A 12101-nucleotide genomic window follows, 5' to 3' on the forward strand; every position below is an offset into this window, starting at 1 on the left:
GGCCCCGCCAGACGCCTTTTTCCTGCTACTGGCCCGCTTTAAACATTAAAATTGGTGTGGGTGGCTTATAATTATTTTAACAGATTAATAATTTTAAGCCAAATCATTTTTTATTAACTCGAAATTTAAGCTAGAGATAAGAACCTTTTAAAAAATTACTGATGAGGAATTTAATATAGGAATAGATAGTTAGTTGAGTCTGTTAACATTTCAAATTAAACGGATAATTTTTAAATTAAGGTTAATCTAAGAAGTAGTTATGAGCTTCAATTTTCATGTAATTAATGAACAAAAAAATAAACTTAATTAGGAGGATAAAATATTAAATATGAGACATAATTAGTTGTTTAATTTTAGATTTAAAATATTTACAAATTATCCTTTTAGGAACCACCGCCTCTGACCACCGAGCTACCGGGAAAGCTTTTCCCACACAATCTAACAGCCAGAATCAAATCGCTGAGCGATTGATGAGAGAAAGCGTAATATGGGCCGTTGATGTTTCTCAATCTGACGTTCCAGCTAAGCCAACATTAAAACGTATCTCTATTATTTCCCTTCACAACTAGGTTAAATCCAGACTATGTGATCTATGATCCTACGGTTTAGAAACGCCCGCGAAAGTTGCTTCATCCCGCAACCTCAGCAACATGCTCGACATTTAACGCGGTACTTTGTAGCGAGTGTGCCGTTTGAAGTTCAAACTTTCGTCCCTTAACGTTAGTTAACATAATAGAGCCGTGAACTACCGTTATCGGGTAGGGTTTCCCAACCCCATAAACCTCAAACATACGTTGATATCTTCGTAACGGGAATTTTAACGGAGACGTCGGTGCTTATGTATTCGTTATATCCAGCCGTTTTTAATTCTATATTTTATTTTTCCTAATTTATTCCTTCACCCTTTGTTTCAAGGTGCAGGAATTTGGTTTTCACAGAGAAACGTTTCGATTCTCTGTTTGGCTCAAAGGGGATTTGTTCTTTTTTCTCTCCTGATGAGCTCCAGTTCGACTCCCGCTTCTTCTCTGCAAGCAGAGGTCAGTTTACTTTTCACAATCATGGAATTCTGATTTGGTTTTCTTTTAATTTTCCGATATGACTTCTGCGGCTTACTTTTTGTTGTTTTTCCATCATGACTTGAACCTTAAGTAGCTCTGATTCGCCAAGGATTATTCGATTTTTTGTTTTCTTGATCAGAAATCATAGAATTGTATGAAATCGTTGTTTTCTTGATTTGTTTTGATCTGATTAGTTCTTCTTAAGATCTAGGTTTTATCTTTTTCCAACTATGGGGGTAAATTCTTAGAGATTTCGGTTGAGTTGAGTTTGCTTTAGGGTTTGCCGGTTTGTGGTGATTGTAATTCGACATATGAATGGTTCTTCTCTGTCTACTTTTGTAATATAGTCATCTAGTTATTGATTAGATTTTGGGTTTTCGAGATGATTGCAGAAGGAGATGGGTGAAGCAAGAATAGAGGAATGTTGTCGTGAGAATAAGCAATTGACTGCTGCTTCAGGCTCTTCAGTATCCGAAGGCAGTGGTATTCTTAGGTCCCCTGGGACATCTAGCCCAGCCACAGCATCACCAACTCATCGGTACTATCCGTCAACTCTTTTACTCCCTAGAATGTCTTCTCTTTGTTCAGAGGATGAGTGATGGTTTTGATTGAATTGCCCTTCTTATGGTATAGATAACAAATTTGCAATTAAACAAAGATGTAGTGAACAATTTTACAAGTGATGCGTCTCTATTTTTTGAACTTCGATTCTCAGGAGGACAACTGGCCCAATTAGGCGAGCTAAAGGTGGTTGGACTCCAGAGGAGGTTAGTAGTTTCTATTCTTTACCTGAATTTTCACCTCTCACTTGTTGGTTAACTTTTGTTTTATGTGTGTGTGTCTTTTGGCTCATTGAAGTGTTGAGGCCATTCGGGCTGCTTCTTGAGTCATCTGACCTGAAATCGTAGCCTTTCTTTACCTTAGGTAGTTTCTATGCCTAACCTATTTGGGACAATTGCTAGTACTGCACTAATTAATGTCATAAGCAATCATGTTAATGTGCAATGGCTGTTATCATATATGCTAATTTTTTGTTGTTTCACCCACATAGTCATCTTGTTATGGTGAGCTGCTTCTACTTGGATTGGCTATTTACTTACATCTTTGTCTATCACAGGATGAAACACTAAGAAATGCTGTTGCAGCTTTTAAGGGGAAGAGCTGGAAGAAAATAGGTCTCTCTCTCTCTCACAAGTACACACACATGTTCCCCTGTATGAAATTTTTAATAAGATCCTGCTTGAGTGACTGTGATATAGATGTGCTTGCATATTATGAATGTATCTTCACTGTAATTTGTTATTACAGAGCTTTATATTAATATGAACTTAACAAGTATTAATCTAATCTAGTTGGGTCTGGCTTCCCATATATCTTCTAACCTTTTCATACTTGGTAAGTTGATCCTATTAAAATCATGAATCGCTGGAGCATTAATAACATTAGGAACATGAAGAGTCTTTCTTTGTTATTTAGACCGAATTATGTTGGGTTGACAGCACAGGCCACCATCTGCTTTATCAAGCTCTATTTAAGTTTGATGTGATGGTGTTCTCTTATGATGTTTGAAACCTTGTTCTCGTTGTTGAATCACAAGATGAATTGGTAGCATAACCTTTGTATGTTATATCGAAAAATATGGAATGTATATGTCACCTCAGCTTCCTAATGTGTAGTGTTCCCTATAAAAATATTGTACCTATATTCATGAAACCGGTCTTGATTTGTATGCAGCTGAGTTTTTTCCTGATAGATCAGAGGTGCAGTGTCTACATAGATGGCAGAAGGTTCTTAATCCAGATCTTATCAAAGGACCTTGGACTCAAGAGGTTAGCACCCAGCTCCTCTTTTCTCTAGATTTTTCCACTTACGGCCTGTGATTCAAGCATTAAGCTTTCTTTTGATTCGTTTGTTCACAGGAGGATGATAAAATCACTGAACTTGTAGCTAAATACGGGCCCACTAAATGGTCTGTAATAGCAAAGTCTTTGCCTGGCCGAATAGGAAAACAATGCCGAGAGAGGTAACATTTCCAAATATATGAGATCAATCTTCTGATAATATTAATTCATATTTTCTGATAAAAAATGTTTATATTTGTTCGAAACACGTTTCTTACATGTCATCAGTGTGTGTGGTCAAAATGTATATGGAGCTGTTAACTTCGTAGCTGACTTGATGTTATGCTAGATAGCTTGTATTTATGTTTTTCATTGATTGCAATGAAAATTGCCTGGATTTATAGACGTTTCTTTATCACATACTCAGATGAATTTATCTCTGGAATTTTGAATATCCGTATGAGAAACAGAGAGTAATTGGTTGAGCCATATATTAAAATCAAAGGTTTTATCATCTGCAGGTGGCACAATCATTTGAATCCCGGTATAAAGAAGGATGCTTGGACATTAGAGGAAGAATTAGCTCTAATTAATGTTCATCAGATACATGGTAACAAATGGGCTGAAATTGCAAAGGCTTTGCCCGGAAGGTACTCATTACAGAGAGTAATTGGTTGATGAATTGTTTTTTAATTTACTTCTCTATTAAGCTCAAATCTTTTAGTTTTTGCTCTTCTACAAGAACCTTTTTAAGTTGATGAGTTTTGATACATGAGGGGGCAAATGATATACAATTGTAAGAATTGTTCTATTCATGTGGTAACCTTGATGTCGTGAATCCTCTTTTGAGGGTTTCTTGTACTTTAGCTACTTATAACATTCTGTTTTGCATTGGAGGTTCATGTGTGTTTTACATGCTGTTGTTTAGCAATAATTATTGTTTGCTTTCTCTGTTGACGTACAGGACTTCGGAGCTAATTGTTTTATCCATAATTTTTGGAATAATCTTGACTTGTTAGTGGGGAGGATAGAGGGGTTTGTCGAGGAAAATGCAATTATCTCATTTGTTTCACTTGGCTGATTATATTTATACATATATGTCTTTGTCGCAGCTAAATAGATATTTGTGGAAGATATGTTTAAATAGGCTAAATTTAATAGGAAAGTCTCTTCCTGTGCTATTTGAATAGGCTAAATTTATCTGAAGTGCTTCTGCCGGTTGATCCATATATTGTATTTGATTTAATTTTATGTTTCTGCAGGACTGACAATTCGATAAAGAACCATTGGAATAGTTCCTTGAAAAAGAAATTAGATTTCTATTCTGCTACTAGGAATTCTTCACCAGTTGTGAAGGATGCTTTCGTGAATGGCACCACCAAAGCTGTGAATAATCATTCAGGAAAATTTCTTAGTTGTTCTAATAGACATTCGGATTCAACTGCCCAAACTTCATCAGGAACTACAGAGATGTGTAAGTTTGAAGATGGCAAGGATCAGTTGGAGTGTTCAGCACCACTGAGAGATGTGGTGGCTTTGTCAAGTGTTCTCAATGAGTCTGCTGACTCCGAATGCTTAGAATGTGTGCCCCAATCCTCCAAGGTTGATCATAGCTGCAATAGTATGGAGTCAGGACCAAGGTTTGAGAACTTTGGAATTAATTGTGATATGGATGATAGCAAAGCTAATGAGTCACCGTTGCAGTTTCAAAATGGAACATGTGGTTCTTTGTATTGCGAACCACCACTATATGAAAACAATTGTGTACTAGATTCAAATCTTTTAAATATGGATCATGTGCACCATGAGTACTACTCTAGTCCAATGACGTCACCTATTAGTTTCTTCACTCCACCACCTTGTGTGAAGGGTGGTGGTGAAAGTGCACAAAGTCCGGAATCTATATTGAAACTTGCTGCTAAGAGCTTCCCAAACACTCCTTCAATATTTCGAAAGAGAAAGACTGCATCCCAAAGAAATCTGCTCCCTGATAAAGTTAGTGACAGGGCTCAAGTGTTGGATGAACAGGGAAGAAGCTGTAACAGTTCAGAACAGACTGGATCTCTAGAAGGAAGTTTGTGTGACAGTCATATTTGCGATGGTGGTAGCACAATTGGGCATAATACTGAGGCTTTTAATGCATCTCCTCCATATCGGTTAAAATCCAAACGAACTGCTATTTTCAAGTCTGTGGAGAGACAACTCGAGTTTACTTTTGACAAAGAGAAGTGTGATGACAATACCAAAGCCAACTCAGAGTCTGTGAACAGGACATCTCCATCTGAAGAAGGTTCAAATGCAACAAAGATGGCGGTGACCTGAGGTGGAAAAGGTAAGTTTTAACTTTGACTGCTGTCACATCCATGTTCATTTAAATTGGCTTTTACTGTTAGATGAGTAAACTTACCTTCATTATGGACTTTCATGAGTTCATTGTTTACAGCGATACTGGACAGCAATAGATATTATCACCCTCTTTTACTTTAGAGTTGATTAGGTCACTACAATGTGAAATTTTTGTTTATATGGGCACTTGAGTATTGACTATTGTTTCGGCCAAAAAAGGAATAAAAAAATATTTTGCTTTCACTCTTTTGCGCAAACTATAGCATAGGAATTGATTCTATACTTCCATTGTGGCTTCAGATCAAGTTATTGTTTAGAGTAATGCATGAAAGAGAACCTTCTCTCGCTCAAGAATGATAGGACACTACAGTGAAGTTTGGAACTTCTCAACAACAATATTTTGTTGAATGTGATTGTTATTTAGGTAGAATTCTCTGCATAATATTTGGGTTATGAATTTTTCTTTCCATTGGGAGCACAAGCACAATTTTAGATTCAGATTCAGTCCGTCATTTGAATTTAGATATGTAGATTAAAAGTCGAAAGCTAAGAGGACTAGAAGAGCCATGAACCTGCATAATTAGGGCTGGTTGATAATGTTTGGTTTGCTGATTCAGCTTAATCTCCATTTCATTTTCTCATCTTTTTAGTTGTCGAGTTCAGTAAAAATTTCACAAGATGTTCTTTCTTTTTGAATGCTGCTGTTGTATTCTTTTGGGGTGCTTTTAGAAGCAAGCGAAGAGTTGCTTTCGTTGGATATGAATGGATATTTTTGTAATTTGAATTAATTTTGGAATTGATCTTTTACTAAGAAAGTATAGACCAAGTTAAGAGGGGATCATGGGCAGTTTCAAATATATTGCAACTGGCCTACTGATTCTCAGCAACTCTTTCCTTGATTTTTAGACCCAACTCTCCAATATAAAGAGCTCCTCTATTCTCTGCAAAAAACACAACTTCCGAGCTTCATCTTCCTTCTAACAAATTCGTGTCTTCTTTGAGAGAGAGTAGCATTCAATTTTTGATTCGCCATACACTTGTAGTTGCTGCTACTCCTCGTGTGTAACCAAGGAGGCCTGAGAGGTGAAACTGCATAAGCTGGAGCACTGAGAAGCAGGTAGTTAACCATTTTAAGAAAGCAGGTTCTTAATCACTTAGCTTGGTTGAAGTGTGCTTTTAATTGTTTTTGAACTACTAGTCTAACTAATAATGATAAGGAAAGGCCACCTTCCTTTCACTAACAACCAGTAGTTCAAAAACAATTAAGAACTTGCTTTCTTAAAGTGATTAACTGTCTGTTACTCTGTGCTCGCAGCTTATACAGTTTCACTTTCACCTCTCAGGCCTTCTTGGTTACACACAAGTAGTAACACAACTACAAATGTACGGCGAACCAAAAATTGAATGCTTACTCTCTCTCTCAAAGAAGGATCACCAATCAAAAGACTCCCCTTCTGTCAAATGAAGTTTGCGGATTGAGCTCAAACTTCATTGTCGTGCCTTTTTAAGTATTTTTTTTTTCAGTCTTGATTCTATATCATTACATATTTCTTTAAAATTTTTGGACAATAAGTTTCTGACATTTCACACTTTCTTTGTTGTTCTGGTGTATAGGTCATTCAGGATAAGAGCTGGAGATACTCTACAAAAGTTCGTCACTGCAGATCACTTTGATTACGGCAACCAGATCTACATTACCAGCCGTTCAAGCCGCATGTCAATTTTCTAACTTATATTTCACACTTGTCATATACTTTCACTAGTCATCAGATAAGAACTTTGTTTTAGTACTCTGGGGAAAAAAGGCTTGTGGTGGAGACTGGAGAGCTTCGGGTCTGTGTGGATAGAGAAATGAGACAGCTTTGTACAGGAAGCAACGATGCCCAAAAGAATTCCCAACTTAGAATTGTAGTAGTTGATATCCAAATGGAATAACATTTTTTTTCTTAAATTTTATGTACACAATGACACGTGTTCTGAGACATTATAAGTTTTTCAACTTCCTAAACAACAAAACATGTAAATTTAACAATCACACAACCAGTAAATTTGCATTGAAATACGATGTATAAGTTAGTAAGTTGAGTATTCAAAAGACAATTTCTCAAGACTACAAATACTGTTTGTTTAACTATTCTCATCAAATCAAACAGGGTCTCGATTTCCTTTCAATTTGTTGACATTATGCAATCCTCTCACCGTCACTTTCTAGCAAAACAAACGGCTACCAACCACGATGAGAATGATCATAATGTTCCAGTACAAAAAAAGAAGTAATGAAAAATCCAAGAAAAATAGAGATGGTATGGAAGCACAAGAAGGGTAACCCTTAGAACAGAGAGCACAAACTCCAGGCTTAAGAAAATCAGTGCATGCTATAAAAAAGAAGGCACAAACTGTTGAGGTAACCAATATTCCCCATTGCAGACAAACTGAAGGTGGAGACACAGTCCCATTGATGCAAACTTGACCAAAAAAGTAGATAAATGCGTCAAATTTATGATACAAGACTGTATAAATACTTCAGCACCACCTACTGAATAGCTTGCAACCAGATAGCACCCATAAAGGGATACATGATACATCCTCCTCGTAACTATCTTCACGCAGCATAAAATATGTAAGTATCGTTGCAAGGCACGCGAGTTAAATGCCGTGTGGTTGTATTTCACATGCTCATTCATATAGGTAAATCTGCAAGCCCTTTATTTGGCCGCCCAAATGCAAGGATCCAAAACAAGTAAACAACAACTGCAATATAGCTATGATTACTAGTTAACTACTTTTAGAAGGTCGAATTAGTTCAGCTGATGCTCCGACACTTCATGCAATGTTCCATCAGTAGATATAACAAGCAGCTATAAATAGAACTTTGAGCGGCAAGGCCATAAATAGAAGTTTGAACTTCAAGCTTCAGATTTCATCATCACATAAACGAGCAAGAATATCTTAGGTAAACTCACCGGCCATTTGGTTCAGCTGCCCTGGTTCTGCATCCCATCTGCTCAAGAAACTTGGTAAGACGCAAGTGCTTTGCAGCCCATTGCTCAGCCAATTTCTGCTCCTTGGCTTCAGCATCCCTCCTTAATGCAGCTGATTGTTCCTTGTATTCTGCTTCAATCATATCCAGAGAAGCCTTCTGCTCTTCCATAAGAGCCTTAACCTTCGACTCTATCTCTTGCATCTTCTCTCGCCTCCTGGATGCTTTCTCTGAGTGAAGCTGCAACTCTACCCTTCTTAACCTCCAATCCGCTTCCTTCTTATGAGCAGCCCAGGTGCGCTGTCCTTCTTCCAAATCTCTGCAGCACTCAACTAGCTCAGATATGATAATGGTCTCTCCACAAGGAGGGATCACTCCTTGAGGCAAACTTCCCAAAACAAGAGTATTTTCTGATCCCCGATCGGGCTGCAACCATGGGATTGGAGGAGTGGGTGCAACAGTTGAAGGTGAGAGGCTAAGGGTTACGGAAGGAGAGTGTGGCCTAACAGTGGAAGTGCCACTGGGATTAGAAAGCCATGATGGAAGTACAGTTGGTGCAGTTGCATGGGCAGGTGGGGTTGCAGCTGCAATTGGGTCAGTATGAAGAAAGCCACCATTGGAAGTGGCCATGACAAGTAATGGAGGACGCTCATTCACTAACTTCTCAGCAAAAGTCTCCAGAATCCTGTCATACTTTCCCTCCTCAATAGGCTCAATTCTCTTGCTGTTTTCCTTCTTCTCCCTCTGCTGTTTTTCTTTGAACACTTCCCACCACTTGCCTAGTCTCTTTGCAGTACGTCCCGGCACCTCAGCTGCAATCTTTTTCCACTTGTTGCCGTGCTTGGCTTGAAGGCGGATTACAAGATGCTGCTCTTCCTCGGTAAGTGATCCCTTCTTGATGCCAGGTTTGAGGTAATTCTTCCACCTTTCTAAGCACGATTTGGCATCCCTGTTTAGGGGAGTATTCATACGCTGCGAAACAAGGTTCCACTCTTTCGGACCATACTGCTTCACATATGCACGTAATAAAGTGTCCTCTTCAGCTCTCCAACGCTGCCTATCTTTCATTTCCAAGAGCAAAAACCACAGGCCATTGCCTCAAACTCTTCATAGCATATCTGGATGAATGTCATTAATTAGAAATAGTCTACCGTGTAAACATAAATGAAATGATTAGATGAATTGAACATTAGGATGCAGCACAACAGCAATGACAAACCAAACAAAACTAAAGGCAGGATATAGCTGAAATTGAACCCAAAACAGAAGGCAGTAGCTGATAAAATCATACCGATAACAAGCAAAAGAGCAAAAAATCGCTAGCTGTTGAACAAGACTTCCACGTTAGAACAAAAAAAAAACCATAAAACTTATGATGGTGAAATTCGAAAAGATTCATTAGCTTTCCGAGCCCAACTATGTATTCTCATATCTCAACAAAATGGGAATATAATTTTTTTTGCTACACTACCAGCTTATGCACCATCTTCACCTAAAAATATACTCGAACAAAGGCCATTTAAAATATGGATCACCAATCAAAAGCGTACTTCAACCAAGCTAAGGTATACATGTGCAAGTTTAGTTCACTACAGCTGCAAGAAAAATTATGTTGGAGTAGGTACAAGAAAACATGCAATTGCCTTGTCTATGTCATTCCTGCTAAAAGTTACACAAATATCATATACAAATCAAACACACAAAAAGACAATCTATGAGAATGTCATTACTTATATGGCATTAAATATCTCCAGAATCAGTGCTGGGGTGCGCTGGTACAACAACCTTGGCTTTACTCGAGCCAAACCATATGGATGAGATCAAACATTACCCAATCAAAAAGTAAACCAGAAAGTCTTGGTTTTCAATAATGTATACTAAAGTAGTCAATGGGAGCATAATCATGTCACACAAATAGTCAAATCCTTGAAAATCAATAAGAATTCCATCTGGAGCCAAAAAAGGATCAGCTCCTAATCATCACTGAAAATTTGAGGAAAGCACTTCCACTCAGAACATTAGATATGTGTTATGAAACATTTAACATACTTCAACCGCCAGTCCAGTGAGACAGAAAACTAGTTAAGTACATTGATACTACTTAAAATTATAGGACGCACCGACACAAGCACTTTATCATCAAAGATTCAAAGAACTATCATTTGCATGAACCATATGAAACTTGGTTAATCCCATTCGAGCATCACAAATTTCAGACAGTATATACATAATTTACAGTGAAACGGACCGCAACATGACAAAGACACTGCAACGGATGACAAGTTTCATGAAGGCTCTAGTTATTCAGAGTATCCATTCGAATTGTTGATTAAACCATCACAAAAAAAAATAAAAATAAAGGAAGAATTGGAATACTATGCCTTCACGGAATTACAAATAAGTAGGGTTTAAATTGCAAAACAAAACAGATAATTTTCCATAAGAATATGCAATAATTAAACTATAGAGATTGTATGCTGAGAGTATCACTAGCAAAGTCATGCACCAGACCCAACTTTTTCCCCCTGAGCGTTACCGATATTGACAATTTAAACCTTCAAAATCTACTTCATGAAAGGATCTCCAATCAACTGAACCAACTGTGGATCAGAAATGTGAATTCATAATAAACTAAACAAGAAACCACAGATATCGCAGGATGATTCTTCATTTTCCATCGCGTAGTTCTCCATTTACAATTTCAAAAAACAACAAATGGAGATCAGAAAACAACAACAAATGACCAAAAACAATTACCGAAGCCAGACAGTCACTGCGAAAAGATCACTTCAACAAAAGTTTATTATGCATTTCCGGGCAACCAAACAAAACATTGACAAGAAAAGAAATGAGCTTCACATAGGAAAAAATAAACATACAGATGCTCTGCCTCAACTACGACTAAAAACCGATGGCCTTCTTCGATGCATCTCCTGCTTCACTCTGAAGAAAATACGAAGAATGAAGCAAAACTAAAGCCGAAATTAACTCTAAAACACCAGAGAAAACTAGAATCTCAAGCTGTAGAGTAACCTGTGAGAGAAAAGCAAGGAAAGGGCAGAACCGCTGTATTTATAGTGAAATGATAACTGAAGGGATCATCTGACAGTGGGCGCAAAAAGAGGGCACGCGAATGGGAAGGGAATGAGGCGAAGCAGAGAGAAAGTGTTTGAGGGTTCGATACTCAAGGCCGATGGCCTACTTCATACACGAATGTGCTCGCGTCAGCTCCGGTTTTACTCTCCAAACTGATCACAGTGAAAGAGACACTCCGACGATTTAAAGAAAGCGCGAGCTCCATTTGCCGCTGACGATCTCTCCCGTTATTTCAAGACGGTGCTAATTCATTGGTCGTGTATTTTTTAAATTAAAAATACAAATTACATATATTTATTTTCAACTATTTATGTATTGTCTTCGTGAATTGATAATGTTCTATTAATTATAGTACACCATATTAACATATAACATGATGTATCATGATTATTGAATAATCTCTCGGCGTTTGATTCTCGAGAGTTTCTTTAACATATTTAAGAAATTTACAAATCAAATCAACATCATTAACAATAGCACTATTACAAATAGCGTGGTCAAGCCATTTTAAAATAAAATACAATGACACTACGGGTGATAGCATTGTTATAAAAAAGCACTAATAGTGCAGTTCATAATATCATCAAATGTTACATTAATAATAAATTATATGAAAGTGCTATATGATATTTAAAATTGAGAGAGCACTATATTGAAAAAAATAATAATAATTCCCCAAAGTCAAACACAAAATAGTGTTTAGGAGCAAGGCTTTTCTCCATGATCTCTCCAAACTCCAATGGTTAGATTCCTTCTCATAACCATCATACGATCCACTCC

The 12101-nt window shown here is 37.4% G+C and overlaps 2 protein-coding genes across 3 annotated transcripts; one reads left to right on the forward strand and one right to left on the reverse strand.

Annotated features, from left to right (window-relative positions):
• The first annotated feature begins 876 nt into the window (after window positions 1-876).
• Window positions 877-7229, forward strand: LOC120013168 (transcription factor MYB3R-3-like). Of its 2 annotated transcripts, XR_005471371.1 has the most exons (10): window positions 877-1037; window positions 1451-1596; window positions 1774-1825; window positions 2176-2233; window positions 2793-2887; window positions 2978-3081; window positions 3421-3549; window positions 4162-5231; window positions 6589-6753; window positions 6860-7229. XR_005471371.1 is itself a non-coding variant. In XM_038864894.1 (9 exons), the coding sequence occupies exons 1-8, from the start codon at window positions 996-998 to the stop codon at window positions 5219-5221; spliced, it is 1686 nt and encodes a 561-aa protein (XP_038720822.1). In that variant the 5' UTR covers window positions 878-995; the 3' UTR covers window positions 5222-5231; window positions 6860-7229. The 2 variants fall into 2 exon arrangements, 1 of the variants encoding a protein (XP_038720822.1); XM_038864894.1 differs by lacking the exon at window positions 6589-6753 and having other exon boundaries at window positions 878-1037.
• Window positions 7230-7551: 322 nt separating this feature from the next.
• Window positions 7552-11539, reverse strand: LOC120013170 (transcription factor AS1-like). Its single transcript, XM_038864897.1, has 3 exons — window positions 11259-11539; window positions 11105-11168; window positions 7552-9343 (listed from the first exon to the last, which is right to left on the reverse strand). The coding sequence occupies exon 3, from the start codon at window positions 9291-9293 to the stop codon at window positions 8205-8207; it is 1089 nt and encodes a 362-aa protein (XP_038720825.1). The 5' UTR covers window positions 9294-9343; window positions 11105-11168; window positions 11259-11539; the 3' UTR covers window positions 7552-8204.
• Between the last annotated feature and the right edge of the window lie 562 nt (window positions 11540-12101).

The sequence above is a fragment of the Tripterygium wilfordii genome, chromosome 13 (genome assembly GCF_013401445.1).
Source record: "Tripterygium wilfordii isolate XIE 37 chromosome 13, ASM1340144v1, whole genome shotgun sequence".
Lineage (NCBI taxonomy): Eukaryota > Viridiplantae > Streptophyta > Magnoliopsida > Celastrales > Celastraceae > Tripterygium > Tripterygium wilfordii.